General features: G+C 33.6%; 4 protein-coding genes across 6 annotated transcripts; 1 reads left to right on the top strand and 3 right to left on the bottom strand.

Moving 5' to 3' along the window:
• Positions 1-740: 740 nt before the first annotated feature.
• On the bottom strand, positions 741-6,314 carry LOC109706366 (probable serine/threonine-protein kinase WNK2). Of its 2 annotated transcripts, none has more exons than XM_020227158.1 (8): positions 5,979-6,314; positions 5,616-5,653; positions 4,943-5,170; positions 4,634-4,857; positions 4,384-4,541; positions 2,999-3,182; positions 2,448-2,600; positions 741-2,099 (listed from the first exon to the last, which is right to left on the bottom strand). In XM_020227158.1, the coding sequence occupies exons 1-8, from the start codon at positions 6,084-6,086 to the stop codon at positions 1,318-1,320; spliced, it is 1,875 nt and encodes a 624-aa protein (XP_020082747.1). In that variant the 5' UTR covers positions 6,087-6,314; the 3' UTR covers positions 741-1,317. The 2 variants fall into 2 exon arrangements, with proteins under 2 accessions (XP_020082747.1, XP_020082748.1); XM_020227159.1 differs by having other exon boundaries at positions 2,448-2,591.
• Positions 6,315-7,813: 1,499 nt separating this feature from the next.
• Positions 7,814-12,632, bottom strand: LOC109706365 (alpha-L-fucosidase 3-like). Its single transcript, XM_020227157.1, has 5 exons — positions 12,389-12,632; positions 11,979-12,191; positions 9,357-9,523; positions 8,911-9,181; positions 7,814-8,079 (listed from the first exon to the last, which is right to left on the bottom strand). Exons 1-5 carry the CDS (start codon positions 12,630-12,632, stop codon positions 7,814-7,816), a joined length of 1,161 nt encoding a protein of 386 aa, XP_020082746.1.
• A 2,128-nt stretch (positions 12,633-14,760) lies between these two features.
• On the top strand, positions 14,761-17,372 carry LOC109706362 (cysteine protease XCP2-like). The gene is made up of 4 exons (XM_020227154.1): positions 14,761-15,272; positions 15,520-15,755; positions 16,189-16,329; positions 17,001-17,372. The coding sequence occupies exons 1-4, from the start codon at positions 14,804-14,806 to the stop codon at positions 17,214-17,216; spliced, it is 1,062 nt and encodes a 353-aa protein (XP_020082743.1). The 5' UTR covers positions 14,761-14,803; the 3' UTR covers positions 17,217-17,372.
• Positions 17,373-17,798: 426 nt separating this feature from the next.
• On the bottom strand, positions 17,799-22,277 carry LOC109706363 (probable tocopherol O-methyltransferase, chloroplastic). Of its 2 annotated transcripts, none has more exons than XM_020227155.1 (6): positions 21,965-22,277; positions 20,911-21,080; positions 19,860-19,964; positions 19,388-19,591; positions 18,616-18,718; positions 17,799-18,119 (listed from the first exon to the last, which is right to left on the bottom strand). In XM_020227155.1, exons 1-6 carry the CDS (start codon positions 22,203-22,205, stop codon positions 18,016-18,018), a joined length of 927 nt encoding a protein of 308 aa, XP_020082744.1. In that variant the 5' UTR covers positions 22,206-22,277; the 3' UTR covers positions 17,799-18,015. The 2 variants fall into 2 exon arrangements, with proteins under 2 accessions (XP_020082744.1, XP_020082745.1); XM_020227156.1 differs by having other exon boundaries at positions 20,911-21,077.
• Positions 22,278-24,610: the final 2,333 nt, after the last annotated feature.

Genomic DNA, 24,610 nt, shown 5'->3' with positions numbered 1-24,610 from the left:
AATTAATATGTGGCAGCAGATCGGAGCCTCTCTAATGAGGCATTGTTGAGAAGCTCTCCACTGAAGTTTTTTTAAGAGATAGGTAGCACGCTACCCGCCTACCTGCTTCGTTTATTTTATTTAGAAATAAACTTAGCTGGAAATATGAATCAACTAGGATTCGAACTTGAGTCTCGGGAACCAATCACCAAACCCTTTGCCACTTACTCTAGGGACGGTCAGTTCCCCACTGAAGTTTTACTATCCTTATTTGAGTGAATCATTTTTTTCACGCCAATTAATGATGCATTGATTTGGATCCCCTATTAGACCTAATTTACATTGTTATTATTCCTTCCTTTTGGAAGTGAGTGGGCCTCATTATTCCATGTTGATTGAATGTAACAAAGATATATATTCTCATTTAAAGTGGTATCCATGAACAACTGATACAAGAGTGGTATCTTTTACCCTTTGGAATATACACCTTTTCTAGGTACAAAGTAATTTAACAACGTGACGCTGACGTGACAGTGATATGGCAGCAACTAGATTCTCATGTCAGCAATGCAGTGTTGCGTCAGTTAGTGATCACAACATTTCAAAAGTTTTGAGATAAAAATTACAACAAATTACAGTTCGAAGACCAAAGTATCAATCGATTCTCTTTTAAGTTAAATGAGCAGCAAAGAATTTGAGCTTCGATGGCAACAAACCAATACATCGAATAATATTTGCACAAGAGAAATTACCAATCAATGGAAGCATCCAATGGGATTTTAATAATGAACAGATTAAAGAATATATAATGTTAATATGTAATATGTGACAAGACATCATCATTTGCATGAAAAGAAAACTACATGAAGCAACATACTTTAGTATCTCAAGATTTGAGGAATGTACACTATGTTAATCCCATTGAATCCTGGGTTGTATAAGCTAGAATTTAACTTGAGAAATTTAAGCTGACTAACAGGCTACTGACAAGAAAAAACACTCAGCAGCATAGTTAGGGTAATCCGACCCTGTCGCACTAGTCGAAAACAGTAAGCCATCAACACTTTTGACTTGCCTCAAAACTTTTATACTTTTCCTGCAGCATAAATGACTTGAATTTCAGAGATATAGCAGGTTTTCGACTAACCCCCCCTCAAATTTTCCCCAAAAATGCGATGAAGTTATAGAAAATGTTGAAACCACCGCCGTAAAAGTCGCCCTCTTAGAAACGGTGGACTGTTCTGATACTCACAGAACACTCTTCACAGGAGAGTTTGATGTATGGTACTGCAATACATCCATTGTGAATTTCCGAGCTTCTTATGATGAAGTTTTAACTCACACCTTATTATGATGAAGTTTCAAGCGGCACCGGTTCAAAGTCTTCTTGTGAAGCTCGGGAGGTAGTTCCTTTAATATATCAAGTATGGCCTTTTCATGTTTCTGTCTTAACTCATTCAGTTCCCTTTGCTGTTCGAGGAGCAAATACACCAGTTTCTCTGCAACATATCTCACCTCTTTGGACTCGTTTTCTAACAAATCCTCACCACTGATATCAACAGCATCACTGGAAGATGGATTTCGGAAGACCAAATAGCCGGCGGAGGACGTCATTTCGAAATTATCTTCAGGAGAATGCACATTTTTGTGTGCTATTTGGTTCTCATAATCTACCACAAAAGGGGAGTCGTCGTTGGTGTGCGAGTTTGAATCAGAAGATACATTTGATTGGGTGATTGCTGAGGGAGAGCCTTCACTAGTCCCTCTGGGAGAGTTGGACCAGTACCTCCGACCAGAAGGAAGCCGTTCCAGGACAAGCCCACCACTAGAGGGAAGTGCTTCTGGCTCATTGGGCAAAGCAGAAACTATGTCATCAGCTTCAGAGTTGTGGCTTTCAGATATTGTTTCCTCATTGCCATTGTCGTCCTCATTGCCATTGTCGTCGAGTGCTTCCCCCGGAAGCCATTCCGGAACGTAGGCTTGTATTTCTGCATCAATCATTGCGGCAATGGTTGTGACATCTTGGTCGGTGAGGTCTAATTCTGAGACCATCTCAGTGGCAACATTGAATGAAGTATCGGCTTCGATGTCAAATGGAAAGTGGATGTTTCGGATTTGACCTGAGTATTGGAACCAGTAATTAAACCACATAGAAACTGCAGGAGAAAGCTAAGGGAGGGGTTTTCCGAAAAAGAAAATCCATTGTTACTTCTTTTTGCCCCCAGTTTGCAACTTTGATCAGAAAACTTTAAATTTTTTGCAATTTCAGATGAAAATCTTCGTTTACGAAGTTATTTTGGTCTTCCTTTTGATGACTACATGCATAAATATTTCAGCCTGGGCCACTTTGATCCACAAGAAATATAAATCTTGAGTTGTGAAAAGAAAAAGTATGTTGAAACTGCAAAACGGAAAAACAGCTGGTATTCATTTTGCAAAACGACCTAAAAATTTGAAATGTAAAGAACCTGTTGAATCAGCGATTCTCAGCTTTAAAAATATCGTATTCATATCTTTGCGTTGTCCTTCCACAGTGAAATCTCGGCTTGCTGTAGTTGGTTCTACTTTGTCGGACGTGTAACTGGTGCTTGCATTTGAGTGCGCAGCATTATCTGCATTTCCTATTGTAAAATTGGAACAGTAAATAAAAACTGGAGCTCGGATCTCTAATTACAAATAACGATGCACATTCATTCCCTACATTTAAGGTATTAAAATCTAATTACATCTTCCATGTATATATCTGCAAAACGATCTATTTACATATATACTATAAAACCCGAATATAAACATAAAACCCTTCAAAATGAAGTTTTTATGGAACAACCTTTAATAAACTTTGGAAGTCATCAAACTCATTGAGGTAAGTTGTTTTTGCCTTAGCATAGGCCATCAAAGATACTTAAGTAAGAAATTAGGTTTTCGAAGTGTACAGATGCAAATTCTGATTTTGTCGGGATATACATGTAATCAATAATATGCAGAGGCACTCATGTAGATATCTCATCCGCAAATTTACCTGAATGGTTGATATTTGACCGCAAAGAATGGCCTATTTGTTCATTCTCGACATCCAATTGGAGAAATGGATCCATTAATAGCTCTCTTGCGGACAATCTCTCAGAAACATTGGCAATGCATTTCTCTATAAATATTCTCACTTCAGGATTCTGGACCTTAGCCAATGAAGCAGGCTTTGTACCCTGTAATGTGAAAAAAAATAAAATAAAAAGTCCAGTGGTGTTTAGTAGTTGATTAAGGCCTAGTTTGTTGTGCAAACCCACCTGCTTTGATGCTTTGGAGGGTTCAAAAAATTCTGAAAGTGCTCTAAAACTTCCTTCCTCCAATGCTCTAAATTGGTGATGGGAGCTGCCACTGAAGAATCAGTAAATGTTTATCCTACGGCAGTTCCCACCACAAATTTAAAGCACTAAGGGGAGAAGCTCTGAAGTGCTTCCAAAATTATTGGTTTTTTGACACATCAAAGTAGGTGCATTTAGACAAGGTCTCCAAACTAGGCCTAGGTCAAGTCAAGCATACAAAACATCATCCCATTCATGGTCCCAAAAACTAACTAGTCTAATGCAATTTTCACCAGAGAGTAAATTAGTAGATTCATTACGGACCAAAAAGATCAGATCGCTGATTTTGCTGAAAGCAGATCATGGCACGACAAGTACTACTAAACCAGAACCCAACTACCAAGAGAGACTTGAAAGCTAGCAAAATAGATTGTGTATAATGTTTTGAGATTGCTGTGTACCAACAAACAGTAGAAAATTTGAAGCAATCAACCCAGTTGCTGAAAGGATGATGATCATGAACTATACATGTTGAAAATTTTATGCTAGTTTCCAATTTCCATAGGTTCTACAGATGCAGGAGAGTAGAAACTGGTATATGTAGGTGATAACCTTATATTCTAAAAAGTTGGTCAACTCATGGTAATTCGCAGTCACAATAATATCAGATTTTGAGGCCAGCAGTGCCTATATTTGTAGCTAGTCCTCTTTAATTGAATTTTATGGGCAAATTAACAAAAGATAAATACTTAGTGCATGTTTATGGAGGCATTACATGTCTTGAAGTTTATCAGATTGAAAGCAAATATGACAGTCATATCCAACAATATCAGCTTTCAAATTTCTAGCTTGGATCGAGGCATAACATGTTAATAACTTAACATACAGATTTAGATATCTTGTGACTGCAAGTGGCACAAACAAACCAACGACGAGATGCTGAACGCATATAAAGCATAAAACATGTGCTATTATCAACATGAATAAAGGAATTCATTAGAAATGGAATTTAGAAGAACATAAGATGAGAAAAACATGATGTCAGTTTAGGTAATGAAAATGAACGAAGTTAAAACATAATGTAATGGAGTCGTAGCCTCACCGTTGTCACCTTCTTGAATATTTGAGCTGCATTTGTACATTCCGAATAAGGGTACTCAAATGTGACCAGCTCCAGTAGGCACATTCCAAATGCATAAATGTCGACGAGCTCATTATACTCTTCTTCATAAAGCTCTGGGGCCATAAACTCAGGTGTTCCTGTGATTGCATAACATCAAATACGAATCCAATCCCATGAATCTAACCTCTCACAAGAAATTATAGTTTAAGGCACAGAAAGAAGCATTCACCTATGACACTACGAGCCGAATGGGCATGGCAAAGAATGGCCGCCAACCCGAGGTCGCCAATCTTCACCTCACCCTGGTTTCCATTCACGAAGATGTTGTCACATTTCAAATCTCTATGAATAACCGGTGGGTCGTGACTGTGGAGGTAGAGAAGGCCGCTTAATATTTGTCTCGACCATTTCTTTAAAGCTCTTAGATCGACATGCTTATGCTTGTTACGATACCTAAATCAGAAGGAACGAAACCTTCAATATGAAATCCAACTAATATTAACAAACCAACAAGAGACCGAGGAGTGAGAGGACAGACTGGCGCAAGGTTCCGGAGGTGAAGACCTCAGTGATGAAATTGATGTTATCATGCTTGGTATCGACCCACGAGTTGTAGAACTTGATTATATTTTTGTGCTTTAGAGTTTTGAGCAAGTGGACTTCCGATTTGAGCCGTTCCAAGTCATCCGCATTCCGCAACACATCCGCCATCTTTATCTGATTCCAAGCAACCTCTATACCTTCCAACTCATCAAATGCTTTATAGCTATGTTATCAACACAACCATTAAGGACCCCAGCAACTAATGTGAAATCAATCAACATTCAATCATTTAATTTTAAAAAATAACTATATTTGATAGCTAAAAATGTATGGAGATCCCCTCTGCTATTGACAACTTTGAAATAAATCGTTCAAAATTTTCTTTTTTTCCTAATATTGAATTGGAGATTCATTGAAACTAACAGCTCCTTTAGCTATCACCGCCGTTTCATCAGTTGAAAAAGTGTTCGGTTAAATTTAACAAAATCATCGCTACATTCCCTAATTTCATCTATGAAAGTAAATTAACTACAAAAGAATCAAATGTTGAAAGGGGTGTCAATTGAAAGAAATAAAGTTAAGGAACCTACATCAAAATGGGATACTGATGAGAGTTCTCCACACATTTTTACCAATTTGATAACAAGAACGCGATAAAAAAAGGATACACTGTTTTGAACGCACCCTTCCCTAACACCTCGCGATACTGCAAAATTAGGCCATTGAAAACACAAAATTCATCAGAATTCACGCACAATTCCACAAAAATTCTGAAAATTTGACGATCAAACAACATCGGCGAGCGCGCAGATTTCAGATTACTTGCTGTGATCGAACGTCAATTACAAATTCATGCAAAGTTCATGCAAAAATCCTAATTTCACGACCAAACACATGGCAAACCACGTAAAGATCCTAATTTCACAATCAAACACAGAATGAACGCATCGATTCAAATGTCTTCCTAGGAAATGGATCAAAGAGGGAAATAAATGGGAGGAGGAGGATGAGGAGAAGGGATCGGAACCGACTCGGCCGTAGCGCCCGGTGGGATCGACCTCGACGAAGAGCTCGGCGTCGGCCTCATCCCGCCGGAGCACCGCCTCCCGCTGCGGCGGCGGCGGCGGATCCGCGGCCATTTCCGATCCCGTGCGGAGGGAAAGCTCCGATTCCTCGTCGCCCTAGCGGAACCCTAACGATTCCGATCCCGAATTGCGCGTTCCAAGCTTCGGATCAATCAAACGGGAAGAGAATGGATGAAATGGAGTAAAACGCGTCGGAGATCGAGATCGAGATCGAGATCGCGATCGCGATCGATCGCGTTGGGAGAAAACACGAAGGAGTTTAGGTTTTTTTTTTTTTTAATTAATTAATTTCTTTTTGGGTTAATTAGGAATCGCTTATGTATCGCATTTAATTTTTCATTTTTTTTAAAAAATAGAATTTTTATTTAGTAATAAAAAAATCAAAAAAATTATTTAATTTCTATTTTTTTAAAAGTAAATTCTCATATACCGTACCATTTAGAATGCATTTAAAACTAACAAATTATAGTAATAATAATAATAATAATAATAATAATAATAATAATAGAAGAGGGTAAACTTCAAATATCACCCATATAGTTTCGCACTTTCTCACTTTAGTATCCTGTGGCTTAAAGTGTATCAAGTTTGTGCCGTGTGAATTTATTTTTATCTTTTCGATAGTTCTCTGATAATATTTTGTTAAATTGTATACAAAAAATTTCAGATATTCCATCTACGTTTATCGAATATTTACTTTAGTACCCTTTAGTTTTATTTTTGTTACTGATTTAACGAAAAAAATTAGTGGAATCAATAATGAAAAAATAAAAATAAAACCATAGGATACTAAATTGATATACTTTAAACCACAGGATACTAAAGTGAGAAAGTGTGAAACCACATGGATATGTTTTCCTGATAGAAAAGTCTTTTTTTTCAAACAATAAAAAAAATGGATTAGTCGAGAAATACTTTTAAATTTCATTTTCAAACCTAAAAATTGCAGTTTAAAAGTTTTGTATTGAGACCGATGTGACGTTATTAAATAAAATGGAGTTAGGATAAAAGTATATAAGAATATACTTCTACATTCTCCGATAAAACCGCAGAAAATATATCGTAACCGATCCCGTGAGACTCCAAAAAATATATCGTAACCGACTCATAACACAATATTACTTTTTAATCACACGTAACGCAATCTCCTCGCAATGCAAATGAAGCTTTACTACTATAACTTTTATTTAAATAAATCTTTGGCGTGTCAGTAATGTGTAGTTTTTAAATTTTAATTTATTATAATTTTTATTTTAAAATTTTTAAATCCTATAGTTTATTTTATTTTTTGAACCGTAACACACTGCTGATGATCTGATTGTAGAAATTTACAAACATTGAGAACCAAAATGTCGCATGCCCTTTTTTATCATTTTTATTTTTAAGAATTTTTTTTTTTCTAGACTTTGGAGTCAAGTTTTTTTCAAAATTTTTAATGGAACTGCATAAATTGGATCAATCTCATAAAACATATATATTCTCAATAATGTTCTTATACTTTTTATTCATGTAACTTGAATATAGAAAATAATAATATTAGTAACCCTGCAGGCGCTTTTGTTAGGGACAGATAAAATTTATTAAATAAAAATATAAACGAACACAAATAGTTACCAAATAAATTCAATAAATCTATGTGCAAGTAATAACTTTCAACCTACTCATAACGTCGCCTAAAAATAAATAAAAAAAATAAATAAATGAGACAAAAAGTTTCTAGATGAACAACCTTCCTAGTTTCCTAAACGATGTTTGCCGATTCGGATAACGCATCATTGTCGTCACGGCTTCGTCTGGCATGCCAGTTTCAACGGCACGCCGTTGTCAGAGAATTCCCCGCCCACTATCTGCTCGAACACATACTTGTTCGCAGCCTGCGTGTAGTGAACTCCGTCCCAGATGATCCTCTTGTGCGGGTCCTCGCACGACCCCCCGACCAGCACCGCGGTGCCGTTCGCCGTCGTCTTCATCGACCCGCACCCGTACTTTGCGTTGTAGTTGTACTTCCCGCCGTGGCCGCAGCACGCCACGAGGGGACGCTCAAACCCTAGAAAGTAATGTTCATTCGTGTTACGAACAAAGGCATTGAAAGTTCTAAGTTCTTATACTAAATCAAATTTTCGATTTAAGCTCTCATTTATGTGGTAGAGTACATCAACCAAAGATTGAGGACTAAAATATAATTTAGAAAAGAGTTGGAATGATGGTGCAATGTACCATAGACTGGTTTTATTAAGATAAGGTTAAAATGTACAAACTCCCCGTCTGAACTTTCAAAATTTTGATTTTACTACCAAACTTATTCAATTTATTTAATTTGAGGCCGTCAGTAGTATTTTGACTTCAAAACTTAAATATATCGTTTATTTTTACAAATTTAATTAGCATATTTCATACAATTTTTGTAATTATAAATCTATTAAAGTAAACAATTAGCTTAATTTTTAAAGTCAAAGTGTCATTGATCGACTTAAAATAATCAAATTAAAAGATTTGGAAGTATAATCAAATTTTAAAAAGGTCAGATACTTAATCCAAAATGGTTCATAATTCAGATGAGTTCTGCATGTTTTTTCTTTACGATAACCATACTTACTATTTGGGAGAAAAATTCATTGAATCTGGTTGTTGGACGATCATTTACTAAACCATGGAGCACATCAACCAAAAATTCAGAATTAAATTTGGAAAAGGGTTCAATGAATTTGTTAACTTACCTGTTCTCGCTACTAACCGAAATGATTCGTTGAATCTGGTCAGTAATCATCGATCATATCTGATCAGATCTAATGAATCTGATCTGTGTATAGTGAAGTGAAAGTAACTCTTACGCCAGTAATATCAAACATAGTAGTACTAGGTGTTCGAAGCGCTATACCGTGCTTCCTGGCGTGGGCGATGAGGTTGTACTTGACGGAGTAGACGTCGACGTAGGTGAAGACGGCGAGGGGGAGGTCTCTCCGGAGCTGCGCCACCGTCTCCTTGAGCTTCTCATTGAAAAGCTGCGCCACGCCGTTGAACGGCGTGCCGCAGCCGTGGCGGTCGACGTCGGGGGCCTTCAGAGGGACGCGTTCAAGTACGTATGGGAGGCACCCAAAAGGCCCGGTGTTGTGGATCCAAAAGTACCGGCCCCCTTGTCCGTAGACGCTCTACACACAATACAAGAATAGGAATGTCAGTAGATACGAATATCCGAAATTTTATGCGAATCAGAATCCGAACACGAACAGAATAGATTTATTCGATGCTGAACGGACATACACATATCGATATGAAAAATAAAAACTAGACGAATTTGGATTCGGATATGAATTTTAATTTTACCTGGATAACTGCAGTGAACTGATTGAGAATGTCAGGGATAGATGCTTTCACTTCCTCAGTGGTCATGTTGGAAAAGTATCCTGCTGTGAGGTCATTTTGGCCAATGTCAAAGGTGTATAGAGCCTGTGAGAAGTACTCTTCCTTTGGTAAAAGACCATTGAACACTCCTGCACCAAAAAAAAGAAAAAAAAAGAAAAAAAAAAGATAAGACATTTTTAAAATTGAAATTTCTATTTATAATGATTAGGGTTATTAAAATATCGAGATGAGAAATCCAACTCGTCTTTGACTTGTTTACGAGCCAGTTTACGAATAACAAGTTAGATTTTCAGTCCTACCACTGGACGAAAAATGGAACGGAAATTAAAAATTTAGAATCTTAGCCTAATAATTGGAATTCACAAAATATAGATCTTTTTATATTTAGATCGGCTGAAAATCCAAATAGTAAATATTTATAATATATTAGTTTTTGTTTATTTAGATTGACATAAAATCTAAATGGTTGAAGTTATATTGAGCCGAACACGAGCGAGCTGATCCTGACACGTATTCGATTTGTTTATTAAACAACGATTAAACGTGAGCTCATTTTAAGCATAACACGAGCTACGTCGTGCACAATAGGTTGGATTACTAGTCCTATCAATAATAGATATATTTGCCTATATATCCCCTAAAAATTTTGCATTTTGTACGTACGGTTTTTAGAATAGTATATAATTGTAAATATGCCCTAAAAAAACGAACTGAACCGAATTATAGGCATGAACCAAATCGAACCAAAATAATTCGGTCTATTCGGTTTGGTTTTTTTAGTTTTAGTAAAATATTTTTCTTTTTTTAAACCACTAAAAAATAAGATATAATCATGATTAGTTTTATATTAAAAATTATTGATCTAAGATAATAATAATAATTAATATCTCTAATTATTTGATTATTATTTAAAGTTAATACATAATATTTTTTTTATGATAAGACTACTGTATATTGAATTACTAAAACGTCAATTAATTCGGTTTTTTCTAGTTTTTAACTTTTTAGAACTGAACCAAACCGAATTATATGTAAAACTGAATTGGACCGACTGATTTCGATTGGTTCAGTTCGGTAATTCAGTTGTAACTGAATAATACTCACCGTTATCTCGAAGGTTCTTTTAATGTTGAAACCAATTATAAGTTATATATAAGAATAAAAATATAAACATAAAATTTAAGGGTTAATTAATGCAAATTATACTTTTAGGGTGCGTTTGGTTTGAAGTCGGAATCAGAATCGGAATCGGAATCGAAATAAGCTGGAATTGGAATCGGAATGACTCATTACCTATTCTGTTTGGTTTGTTACCTGAATCGAAATCGGAATAATTCATTTCCATTATCGGTGTTTGGTTCAGGTGGATATAAAAAACATAATCAAATTACTATGCTACTTTATCTTTATAATATATTAATTTAAATTCAAATTGAAATTAAATATTAAATATTTATATCAAAATTTTGAAATAATGTTAAAACTTTAAATATATATTTTTTTTTAAAATTAAACTTTGAGGTTGAGTGAATAATTCAAAATATAAAACTAAAATTTGATTTATTCAAATTCAAACTTAAAATTACAATTTAAATTTTAATTTGAATCCATAAATTTAATTTAAAGTTTTAAATAAAATTTGAATAAAACTTTATATAAATTAAAATTTTAATTTATATTCAAATTTATAAGTTAGGTTCAAAATAATTGATTAAATTTTAATTTTTAATTCACATTCAAATTAAAATTTTAAATTATATATTAAATTTGAATTTATATTTTAATTAAAAAAGTTGAAAAAATAAATTTAATTCAAATAAATATCCATTCCATCCGGATTCAACTTTCAATCCGACCTCTTAGGCCGGATTGGAAAAAGAGGTGATTGGGGGATTTCCATTCTGATTCTCGGAATGGGACTCCCGCATACCAAACATCCACAAACGGATTAAAAAGAAAGCGAACCAAGCACGCCCTTAAATGATGCAAGTAAAAGGTATATTTTGGTACGTACATATGCAGAGGTTCTTAAATAAATGATTATTTTTCCTTTTCTTTTTTTGTTTTAACTTTGAGTTGCCATATAAAATTATATAACATTAACTCTACTTTAGCATATTTTGAAATAAATATCTAAACTTTGAAACAACTCACTTTTACGATATAGATATGTTGTAATTTAATAAAATATTTGGTAAAAAAATCTTTTAACTAAGATTTTAAAGTTAGGTAGAAAATAAAAATTGAACTTGATCAAAATAATTCGGTCGGTTCAGTTCAGTTTATTTGGTTTTAGTAAAATATTTTTATTCACTTTAAAATCCTTATAAACTACTAAGAATAAGATATAATCACAATTAATTGTATGTTAAAATTAATACATAATATTTTTTAATAATGTAAGATTAAGATATAATGAATTACTAAAATTTTGATTTTTCGGTTTGTTCAGCTTTTCTGATTTTTAACCGTTGTAACTGGTGAATCGACTTCGATCGGTTCGGTTCGGTTCAGTAATTTGGTTTGAACTGTTTTAAAATGTTTCATATTTCAGATAGGTTCTGGTAAATAACACTTACGCACCATTCACTTTAGCGGCGAACTGCGATCGGGTGACGAACTGGGCGAACTGCCACGATTGGACATCGAGGGAGATGGGGCTAAAGCCGCTCTGGGACAGCGTCGTGTTCTGCGGCCGGATCGTTGACCCGGCGGTCGCAAAGTTGGCGCCGTGGGAGAAGTTGGATCCAACGGAATCCAGATATGCGTGTAGATACGGAAGCCCCAATTTGTGCGCTGATCCAAAAGATCCAAAATAAGTGAAAAAGATAAAAGTAAATGCAAAGCCGAATAGTACTTACGAACATTTCTATGCGGAGAACTTATTTTATAACCGTTTATCAACAACACAAATGCATCTTACTGTTGATGAGCAGTAAAATTATTAAATTATCTTATAAACAAAAATTTCTTATAGCACGATTCTTCTGTACCTATGAAATCGACGGCGACGCGGCCGTCGTAGTACCGCCCCATCGGCCGTCCCCAGAAGCTCTCCCCATTCGGCGGCGGGGCCTGCCCGAATGCCGCCGACAGGCCCCCAGTGTCGGAGTTCGAGTCCCCGAAGTTGAACACCGCCGGGAAACCGCACGTCCCCGACGCCGTCGTCGCCGTCGCGGCGACGGCTAAAAGAGCATTTAGTAGTATGATGATGAAACCACCACCCAAACAAGCCATTTGAGTTAGAGAGAGAGAGTGAGAGTTTATGAGAGATTGAACACCTTGTGCTTAAATATATATATATATATATATTCCTTTTCTCTTGTTTTTTTTTTCTTTTTTGTTTTCATATGTAGTTTCTAACTGTGTACATCTATTTAGGAGATAAGATTATCTACATCTATATCTATGTTTATCTCTTACTACATCTTAGGATTCGATTTAAATTTAAACCTCTTTTGATAACAAACCAAGGAAAACAACTAATATATATCCTCGATATTCTCTTTCTGATATATATAATATAGAATTGAATATAAATATAGAAAATTTTAAATGATTTACGCATGTGAAATTTAAATGGGCATTGAAAATAATGTGAAAATTATCTATGAAAGACCCAAAATATTTCCTTTTTTGGATTTGTGGATAGATAATAAGAACTAAGCCCGTAGGGGTGAAAAAGTATTTTCAGTTTAGTTTTTCAAAAAAAAAAAAGTTTTCCAATTTTTCATCCAAAAAATAATTTTCTTTTTTTGAAAAATAAAATAGTTCTCCCCTAAAAAGATAATTTTGAGAAGATTCCTATTTTTTTGACTTATTTTATAAAGAAATGCTTCAATACACTGGCCAATTTAAATCTGAGCATTCAAATTTTTGAGGCTAAGATTGACTTTTGCAATGGTAACCTGCTCAACAGGTTATCAATCAATCGTAAAGATAATATTTAAAAATATATATTAGCTAATTGCCAAATTTGATAATATCCAACAAATCTTCATTTTCTAATTTAATTTTGTTACCTACCAAATTAGATAATGGCTAATTTGATTGTGATAAATCTTCATAAATTCAAATTTAAAATTTAACTTGAGTTTAAACTTTATATTTGTAATTGTATAAATTAAATTTAAATTTTAGATAGAAAAATTTATGTTTGAATGAGTAAACATTTCAATTCAAATTGTCATTCAATATTAAACCAACATAAAAATTCAAAAATGTTAATCTCTTTAAATTGTAATTTAAGTTATAGTGTATTTATAAACTTTTATTATTTATTTAAATAAAAAATTTCTATATTTTAAAGTAAGTTGAAATCGTTAATTCAATATTGAAAAACATCATTAAATTTCAAAAATATTGATCAAATTTAAATTATAAATTTAGATTTAATTATATTATAACTAAAAAATAAATTTTTTTAACTATTTAAACATAAAGTTTTGATGTTTCAAAATTAATTTTAAATTATAAATTACTAAATTTAAGACTCCATGTCATCACAAATTATTATTAAAATCGGCCTTCAAAATGCGTAATCCAATTAAAAACTCATTTTCTCCATGATTTAAGGATAGTAAGCAAAACTTTTCAATATTAGCTATTTAACTTTTTAATATTAGCTCTTTTGTTTTTCCAAAAAATCCCTAACTTCACATATCTGGTGACCGGTACTGCTTGTACAATAGCGGGTCATCTTTTTTCATACATAAATTTTAATCCTTCATTGATTAAAAATAAACAGCTAATATTAAAACGGAGTATTGCAGCACTGCTCTATTTTATAAGTTTGTAAACGTTTACCTTATCTTTTATAAAATCCATACTTACCAATTTTTTTTTGAGAGATATGTAGCATACTATTCGCTTCGTTTATTTAATTTAAAAATAAACTTAACTGAAAATATAAATCAACTAGGATTCGAACTCCAGACTTACCAATTTTGAGAAAATTCAAAAACCATTACATTAAGAGTTTTAGCTTTTCTCTACTACCTGTCCACGTGGCTGCTTCCCATTGGCCCAGCCCTAAAGTTTATTTTTCAAACTCAATTAAATTCTATTGACCTAAATTTCATTGAATTCTACCTTGAGATAGAAATTATAAAATACAAGATCATACTCTCACTTGAAATAATGTACACACACAACTTCTTTATTGCAATAAAACATGGTATATATACACCTTTGTACATATGTATGCTTAAAAGCAAAGCCTCATCCAATAACCTTAGCTTAGAGAATTGGTATACATGCTTGAATGTGAAGCATAACAATTTCTTATGTACACTTTGCTTGGAAGCAACATGAGGAACACAAAACTATATATATAGCCCTCTATTGCACAAATGAAAAGAACCAACTCTTTCTCTTTCTCTCTCTCTAAATCTCTCACACATCACTCAATGGCATTCATGAAACCTAATAATTTCCTTCTTCTCTCCTTCTTGCTTTGCTTGACATCATGTTTGGCCCTCCCCAGAGACTTCTCCATCATCGGTTACTTGGAAGATGACTTGAGCTCGCACGACACGCTTATCGACCTTTTCGAGTCGTGGATGTCGAAGCACGACAAGTTCTACGCAAGCTTCAAAGAGAAGATCCGGAGATTCGAGATCTTCAAGGACAATTTGAAGCACATCGACGAGACGAACAGGCAGGCGAGCAGTTACTGGCTTGGTTTGAACGAATTTGCAGACTTGAGCCACGGCGAGTTCAAGGAGAGGTATCTCGGAGTGAGGACCGACTTAGCGCAGAAAAGAGGAATAGTCGATTCTGGATCCTTTCGGTATGCAAATGTCACAAACATACCAAAGTCAGTAGACTGGAGAAAGAAGGGAGCAGTTACTCATGTAAAGAACCAAGGCAGTTGCGGTAAGCAAAAACTCCGTGTAGTTAATATCATATGCCCTATCCAATAACTTTTTTCTATATATTAGCAATTGACGTTTTTACAATATTACTCAAAAGATCGATTTGACAGTAAATGACCCAAAAGTTATACATCACCTTAAGAGCTTGTTGAATGACTTACAATTTGAACTAAGTTAGCTTTACAAGAGTATGCTATAACCAAATGTGTGATACTTATTTCAAAGTGAGTTGGATTTAATGTATGCAGGTAGTTGCTGGGCATTTTCGACGGTGGCGGCCGTCGAGGGCGTAAACCAGATCGTGACGGGAAATTTGACGTCGCTGTCGGAGCAGGAGCTGATCGACTGCGACAAGCCAGACAACAACGGCTGCAACGGCGGGCTGATGGACTACGCGTTCACGTTCATCGTCGGCAATGGCGGACTCCGCACCGAAGACGACTACCCTTACCTGATGGAAGAAGGCACCTGCGAGCAGCAGAGGGTATGTGTGATTTGTATATGCAGTTCAATGAAAAAAATAATTATAAAAAATCACTATTAGCTATTGAGGGCCGGTGAAGCAACAGGTCTGAGCTGTCAGATAGCACTCAGTCTTGCTTTGAGATTCGCTCAGAGCATGCGAAGGCTCAGGCCTCGCATGCCTTCGTAGTAAATATTTGTTCCTAGGGTTAAGTATAAATGAATTACTAAACCGAGCCGACTCATTACAATTGATTCGGTTCGCTTTTAGGGTTTGAGGTTGAATTAATTCCTAGCTAATAGAGAGGACTCCAGATAGGATTTTGTAACGGGTCAAGCTCCTGATTCTCAAAGAAAAAAAAAAAAAAGAAAAACTCTCAAATCAAATATTTCAAAAATAAATTAACCGATATATATATGTATATATCTCTCTGTCTGTCTGTCTATCTGTCTAGGCTGATCTTGAGATGGTGACCATCACCGGCTACGAAGACGTGCCGGAGAACGACGAAACAAGCCTCCTCAAGGCTCTCGCGCATCAGCCTATCAGTGTTGCCATCGAGGCTTCCGGCAGGAACTTCCAGTTCTACAGCGGGGTCAGTCACTAACGCAACTACAGATCGTTGTCCAAACTTTAAAAACTTAAAATTAATAAAGGGGACTTTTGCTTATTGACCCCATTCTACTATTCAAAATTTTCAAATTTACTCTGAAATTATCAAAATACCCTTCTAAAATTCTATCCCATTAATAAATCTTAAGAGAAATAGAGATATTTGAAGGAAAACTTTTTAAAATCAACAAGGGTATTTTGGTCTTTCAAGGATAAATAAGATATTTTTGCAGTTTTGCATAGTATATTAGATACCATCTCTTAATAAAAATAAGGACATTTTGGTCGATCAGAAGTACATTAAATAGTTTTGCAATTTTGTAGAGTATATTAGATATTATCCCTTAAAAGTTGTATATTTGCAAATTTATCCTTTTTCCATTACTTGAATGGTTAAAATTGAATCTTCTTTTATAAAATACTTATTCTATCATTAAATAAATATCTTTTTAATTATATTTTTAGTATATTTATTTTAAATTCCGTGCTATTCTACGTAAACCATAAATGATAATTCTAAGAAAAATTCTCAAATGAAATATTTTTACAATAATATAACGACCGTGACAGTAAAAATTTAACGGTCAACTAACAGTACGTAGCCAACGGTCCTAAAAGTAAAACATTTTGCTTATGACATTTTAATTTCATTAGGGTGTTTTTGATGGACCATGTGGGACTGATCTAGATCATGGAGTTGCAGCCGTCGGATACGGATCATCGAAGGGCCAGGATTACATCACAGTGAAGAACTCATGGGGCCCAAGATGGGGGGAGAAGGGGTACATAAGGATGAAAAGAAAAACAGGAAAAGATGAGGGGCTTTGTGGCATAAACAAAATGGCTTCTTATCCAACTAAGGATATATAAAAGAGGGTGTTTATTAATTCCTAATTCCTATCCTTATATTTGTGTCACTTTTATTTTTCATAAAAAAACCCTTTTATTTTTCTTTTGGGTTTTCATTAAGTTCAATGTAATCTTTTGATTTGCTTTACTTGTGAATAAAAAATGGCATTAATATTATGAGTGACATAAAAAAAGATATTTTCATTCCCTCGGTGGTCTCGCATATTTTTACTTTACCACATTAGCTGTTCAAAAGGTATATATTAATGTGTTATCTTTCGATTTTACTTTTTTCTTCCTCGTAAATTAAAACCTCTTATTAAATAAAGTAATAAATTAATATTATTTATGAATCACAAAGTAGTAGAGTGAAAATTATATGCTAGTGCCTTGTGATTGGTAAAATATAATATTTTACTATCTTATTGAATGATAGATTCTTACAAAAATATTTATTACCCAAGTGTATGATTTCGAATGACATGGTGAAAAAGTAAAAATAAACTAAACCACATTAAGCAAGTTAATTTTCTTTTTTAACAATTAGGATACATGAAAGGAGATACAAAATCATAATTTCATAATTAAAGAGGGAAACAACCATTACAAGGATCAAACTCTTTTATTTAAGTACACAAAACTAGTACAAAGGATACAACATTTCACTAAACGCAAAATGTACCAAAAACTAAAATCATAAAAAAAAGACACAAACAAGTAGTGGTATTAAGTTTTGATATATCTGTAGATCACACATACGCATATTTTCGTACTTATCGGTAGCAGAATTCGACCGTGAGACCAACTATTTATTATCAGCTTATTTTGGCTTGCGGCATGTGATGATGTTGTATTTGATGACCTTCTTGTTGTAGCCCTCGATCAGCAGGGAAACTGCGAGCGCAGTTTTTATAGTTTTCCATCCTGCAGGATAATTACAAAAAAAAAAAATAAAGTCGAGAAATATTAAAGGGGAAAAAATAAATTTCAAAATTTCAAATTTTAAAAAGAAGAGTGAAAAAGAAAAACAAATTTAGACTAAGCAATGCTCATTGTCCCAATATTTTGTGTTCAAATTTTTGCAACTTTGACCCCTTTTTTTTTCAATTATTAAAAGTATGAATTATCTTAATTTAATAGTTGATGATAAAAAATGTTAATTTTAACTAAATTCATAATAAATAAGAATTAGGGTGGTGTAAAATATATTAAGAGACTATATCTTAATTGAATAAGTATGAGCTGTACAAAATATTATTATTTACGAAAATAAACATAATATATTTTTTTTCATTGCACACGCAGAAGAGGTTTTCCATACTTTCATACTCTTTTTTTTTTTACGGATAATTAAATTTCATAATTACTTAAAAAAATTAATTAATTAATTAATTAATTAATTATTTATTTATTTATTTACCACTTTTCAAGAGGGAGATGATGCCTCGCCAAGTCATGCCAGACTGCACGGCCGCAGACCAAAACGGAGCCACATTCTCCGACCAGTCTGCCCTTCTGATATCCTGCCATCACACATTTTCACAAACATAATAAATTTTTAGTATTTTAAAGAAATAATTCCTAATTGAATAAAATAACCCAAAAAAAAAAAACTTGTTTCTTAAAAGAGGCAAATTAAATTTGGTGCGCCCGATGATCGGTACAGTAAAATATAATTTAGAGTATTTAAACTTAACACTCGAGAACTGAAAACTTTAAATAGTACAGTTTTTCAGTTTCGGTTTCAGAAAATTTAAATAATTTAGCTAACGACGGACTGTTTATGCCACTAAAGTCAAAACGTTGATGCCCATTGCTACAACTGAAGGCAGAAGCAGTAGTAGGAGCTTTTTGTAGATTGGACATATTAATTAAAGCACCGTTCTCTAATAGCTTAAGATTTTGGAGAATAACAGTTATTTTATATAATTTAATATGTTATCAGAGTAAAAGATTCTGAGTTCAAGTCCCACGTCTTGGGCCAGTCAAGAAGTCTCAATCCCAGACATGAGGGAGATAACGCACCTTTCGATGATAGCTTAAGTTTTTGGATAATAATAATTATTTTACATAATTTAATAATCTGAAGATCCTGCACCCGATAGAAACTCTCTCAAGTGCTTATTTAAGCATGTAATACAGAAGCTCAAATTCCTGACCACACCAGGCTACATGTGGTTTGGTAGCTTTACCTCGAGTTTTAAAGACTTGGCGAAGCTGGCATAGTCCGCAGCGGAGCACCAAGCAGGTAGGAGGTGCGCATCGCTTATCTTGTTCAAGAGTTTCATCTCATCGGGGCGCAGCGATTCCTCGTCCGGCGAAAGATCTCTATGACACCATGTCACGAGGATAATCGTGGCCCCTGGCGCCGCGACGCGTGCCATCTCGCTGAAGAACTGAAATTGTATGTTTATATATAAATTTGGTCAAATTCAATCAGTAAACTTCAACCGGCTTTGACGAATACATCTACCGACGCCAAAAACCAAAATATATATATATAAGAAATTATGGGTTGTATTCTGTACGTAGTATGTGTATGAATCAATCAAATGCATCATAACAATTTTAGAATGGATATTGCAATATTTTTTTTTGTTTGATTTAACTTTTATATAAAAATTACAAACTTTTAATAAATATTACACAAAAGTAATTTAGTACCTTTTCCTTATCTGGCATGTGCTCACCACTTTCCAGGGACCAAACCAGGTCAAATTGCCCATCAGGAAAAGGTTGATTCAATGCATCTGCTTCTTCGAACGACACCTGCGAATAATCGTTTATTTCTAAAAACTGAATTGTAATTAATAAGATTAAATATATGAATTGATCAGCTCCTATGTTTTTAAAAACACTTTATCATTGGTGCTTGTAAGTTTTCCAACTTTGGATAAGGAATTTGTAGGGTTAGGATAATCGTTTATTTCTAAAAAATGTCCCGATTGATTTTCAAAAAATTCCTTCAAATATTCCCAAAAGCCCCACAAGTCCACAAATTAATAAAAGGTTGAAAATTTGAAAATTTGAAAATTTGAAAATTTTGAATATTTTAAAAGGTAACTTTGAAAACTTCAAAAGTACCCTCGAAAACTTCACAAGTCCACAAATTAATAGAATAATATCTAACATACCCTCGAAAACTTCAAAAGTACCTAATATTCTCCTTATTGACCAAAATTCTCTTATTGATTTTCAAAAATTCATTCACATATCCCCAAACTCCTCAAACTCCCTAAGGATTACTAGGGTAAATTTCAAATATCATTCCTGTGGTTTCGTGCTTTCTCACTTTAGTACCCTGTGGTTTAAAGTGTATCAAGTTAGTATTATGTAATTTTATTTTTATCTTTTCGTCAGCTTTTTCGTTAATATTTCGTTAAATTATATATACAAAAAGCTTCAGATACCCACCTAGATTTATCGAATATTTACTTTTGTACCTTTTAGTTTTAACTTTGCCAATGATTTAACGAAAAAAATTAGTAGAATCGATAAAAAAAAAAAAGAAGAAAACCACATGACACTAAATTGATATACTTTAAACTATAGGGTATTAAAGTGAGAAAGTGTGAAGCCACAGGAGTAGTATTTAAAGTTTTTTCGGATTACTAATAGGAATTGAGATTTGGAAAGGAGATAATTTCAGAACAAATTTAAAAATTTTGGACAGTAATCAGAGGTAAATAAACAAAAACACCCCAAAATTAGTTACCTTATCTGCAAGGCCCTCAGCTTGAGCAAGCTCCTGAGCTCTTTTGACTTGTACAGGGCTCAAGTTAATTCCAATGCACTGAGCACCATATTTTTTGGCCAGGCATAGTGTGTCACCCCCAATTCCACATCCAACATCCAGTATTTTCTTTGGCTTCTTCTCAGGATCTTCTGCATTTACGCGCATCATCTGTAAGTGTTCGGTGTGTCTCTGCAACGATCCAGCCCACTAGCAACAATAACTCGTTGGGCTCAAACCATCCGCCCAAAATACTTAAGCCGAGTTATTATTATTAATGTCTAAATCTCTTATATACCCAATCATATCCCTGGGGCCTATTTTAAAAGCATTTTTTTTAATTTTTTATTTATTTATTTTTTTCAACCTGGCCCCGGGGAGTGACAGTCTCGAAATTTTCTTTTTTTCAATAAAAATATACATAACTTATATGAACTATCGCTTATTTTGATTTTACTGCCCAACCTTTCAATTCTTTTGATTCGAGACAGTCAGCGACACTTCAACTTCAAAAATTTGAATGTGTTGTTTATCTCTTTACAAGTGTATTTAGTTATGCAATCGCCGCACTATATATATTCATTAAAATAAGTAATTATCTTAAATTTCAAAGTCAAAATACAATACGTTAACTAACTCAAATCAAACAAATTAAATGATTGGGCGATAAAATCAAATTTTTGATAGTTTGGGTCACCGATTTAAGATAGTTTATAGTTCAGATAGGTTCCGTACTTTTTCTTTATCTATTTAAAAAAAAAATAGTTGAATATTAGATAAATTGAACGAGAAAGTAGTTGAATATTAGATAAATCATATCACGAATTAAATATTTGCCATAAAATGCATGTAAGGTGTGGAAAATTAGCTAGTAAAATATTTAGTCCAAAAACTTAATCTATTAGGAAAAGATTCAGAATCAGTTGAATATCATATGAGCCAAACACAAAATATCTTAAGACAGAGAGAGCTCATAACTCACTCGAACATCATACTATCCAAAAGATTGATTTAATATCTAAGCGTATGTACAAACCAGAAACGCCGGCGAAGGCGAGGGCCTCGTCGATCATGCGGAGCTGCGCGCGGCGGTGATCCAGGGCCGTGAGCGGGGCGGCACCGGGGGCCGCCGATGGTGTGTCGTAGAAGCCCCGGTGGATGTACTCGCCGAATAGCTCCTCCCACGCCCCCGTCGACTCGTCGTAGCTCTCAGCTATCCCCTTGCGCAGCTTCTCGAGGTCGCCGCCCTCTCCTTCTCCGCGCTGCAACTTCGCCATTTCGATACACAAGTTCAGATACAAGCAGGATCAGAGAGGTACAAAAGATCACTAGCTATCACACTTTATGTGAATATAGTGTGTTTCTGAAGCTCTATTTATAGAGCAACACAACTGTAGAATAGTATGCAAAAACACTTTTACGTGGATATTTACATTATGCAAGTCAAATGCGACACTCAACACTTAATGAAGATAATATAAAAAATAAATGTCTAAGTATTCTAATCGGATTCTGCCTCTATAAGCTGCTGCTGTGCTTAAGTACTGGCATATTTAGTACAGAAAAAAAAATTTTAAGACGCGAAAATTATATTTAACTAATACTAAATTCTGAAAGAAATTAAGAAGCTGATTGTATATTACGGACACTTCTATAAGCCTTATATATATATCCTTGTCGAGCACGAACGTGCCCGTATCAAACACATGTATGATGTACTAGACATTTTTTGGGCGTGCGTTTGATGCCGATTTATAACGCATACAACTAAAAATATATATATCTATTTTTATTTTATTTTTTCTATGCATATATAATATAAGATGATAAATATATATTTTTGTTTTTTCGATGAATACATATACTTATTTTTTGACAATATAAATAAATGGCGGAGAATTTTTTTCCTAAATATACGAGCTATTAATAAAAATTTACTAACAATATGTTACCAAAATTAATATTTTATATATAATAAAAATATATTATTATATATTTTAATAATATTATATTTTATTAGCAGTGTTCATATGACGTGTTCGTGTCCTAATTTTTGAAAGTTGCCGAGTCATGGCGTCTTGAGTCGTGTCGTGTCCAGTGTTCCGTGTCAGTATCCGTGACATTTAGGAAGCTGGAAAGACAAGTAAAATAGTTTTAATTTTGGAGAGATTATATTGGGTATATCCGATACCTATAAATTAGAGATGTATCGATAGCATTGCTCGTGACTTTGATTTTTCTTCATTATATATTATTTTATTTATTATTTTTGTTTTTGTTGACTGTGACTCCGTTATTTGGGGTTAGACTTTTTCCAATGATGATAATGGCTTCACGTTTTGGGAATTAACAAACTTTGACTTTACTTTTCTAAACCAACCATAGAATAACACATTAGTACTTTAGCTAGATCCAAGTGATTATATATATATTTATTATTATTATTATTATTATTATTATTATTATTATTATTATTATTATTATTATTATATAGATGAGAGGAGATTTCAAAGGAATTTAATTTCACCTTTATTTGAATTCTTGATTTTCTATTATTTTTCATATTTATGTAATATAATATATTAATATGTAACAATATACATACATAAATATAGGCAACAATATGTGTAAATCACCTCAACTAAAGAGCATTTAATAGTCCCCTAAAGTTTACTTTTTCTATATATGAAGGAAAAAAATGATAATTTTTCTTTTGTTACATGAATCATTAATAATTAGAGGAGTAAAAAGTTGATATATATATATATATATTCTATTAGGTTCAAAGTTCAAACCTAGCTATATATGAAATTAAAATAATAAACTAGTTTTCTAAGCATTACAGCGCAACTGATCGATTTTGCGGTTTTTATAAGCATGACAAATAAAAGAAGCCATGAACATGCAATAAGTCTTAATTAAGAGTAAGCGCATAAATCAAGTGAGCGTGAGGTATACAGTAACATATGAAATACTCAATGATTTATACTGTAATTAAAATAGTTTCGAAGTTTAAATAAGAAAACATTAGTTAGATACATATAATGAAAAGTTTAAAATATATGTACTAGAAATATGACAAGAGTGATGCCATACAAGAGTTAGAGAATGGAGAATTGTATTAAAGGAGGAGTTAGTTGATTTATATGTGGAAAGAAGAAAATATCAAAAATTCACATATGTGAATAGTTTTAAATAAAAAAAATAAATGAAGAGTACTAGATGGTTGATATTTAGAACTTAAACCAATCTTCATGCTTAATCTAAAAGGTCAAATAATTTCAAGTAAGGAGTTTTGATTATTGGAGGTGTTTGCGAGAAAAAATTTCAAGTAATTTTCTCTGCAATAAGTCAATCCAAGTTTAAAGCCGAGGGCCATAAAAGAATTGGGTTATTTTCATTCCAGAATTGAATGAGAATCGAAATTCAATTTATATAAAATAAGCAACTATCAGAATCAGTGAATTTCATTCTGATTCCATAGTCTAAAATAGATGAATCAAATAAACCCCGAGTGTACATCAATGATTCTCTCTCTCTCTCTCTCTCTCTCTCTCTCTTTGAGAATGAAGACAAAGAGTTATTGCACCATCACATTCATTTATTATTTTAGTGATCTTCATTGATTCTAAAGATAAAGAATTTAGTGAATCATCACAAGAAAAATGAATGGTCAAAAGTC

The sequence above is a fragment of the Ananas comosus genome, unplaced genomic scaffold (assembly GCF_001540865.1).
Source record: "Ananas comosus cultivar F153 unplaced genomic scaffold, ASM154086v1, whole genome shotgun sequence".
In the NCBI taxonomy this organism is placed as follows: Eukaryota; Viridiplantae; Streptophyta; class Magnoliopsida; order Poales; family Bromeliaceae; genus Ananas; species Ananas comosus.
This window is presented reverse-complemented; position numbering and strand designations above follow the sequence as displayed.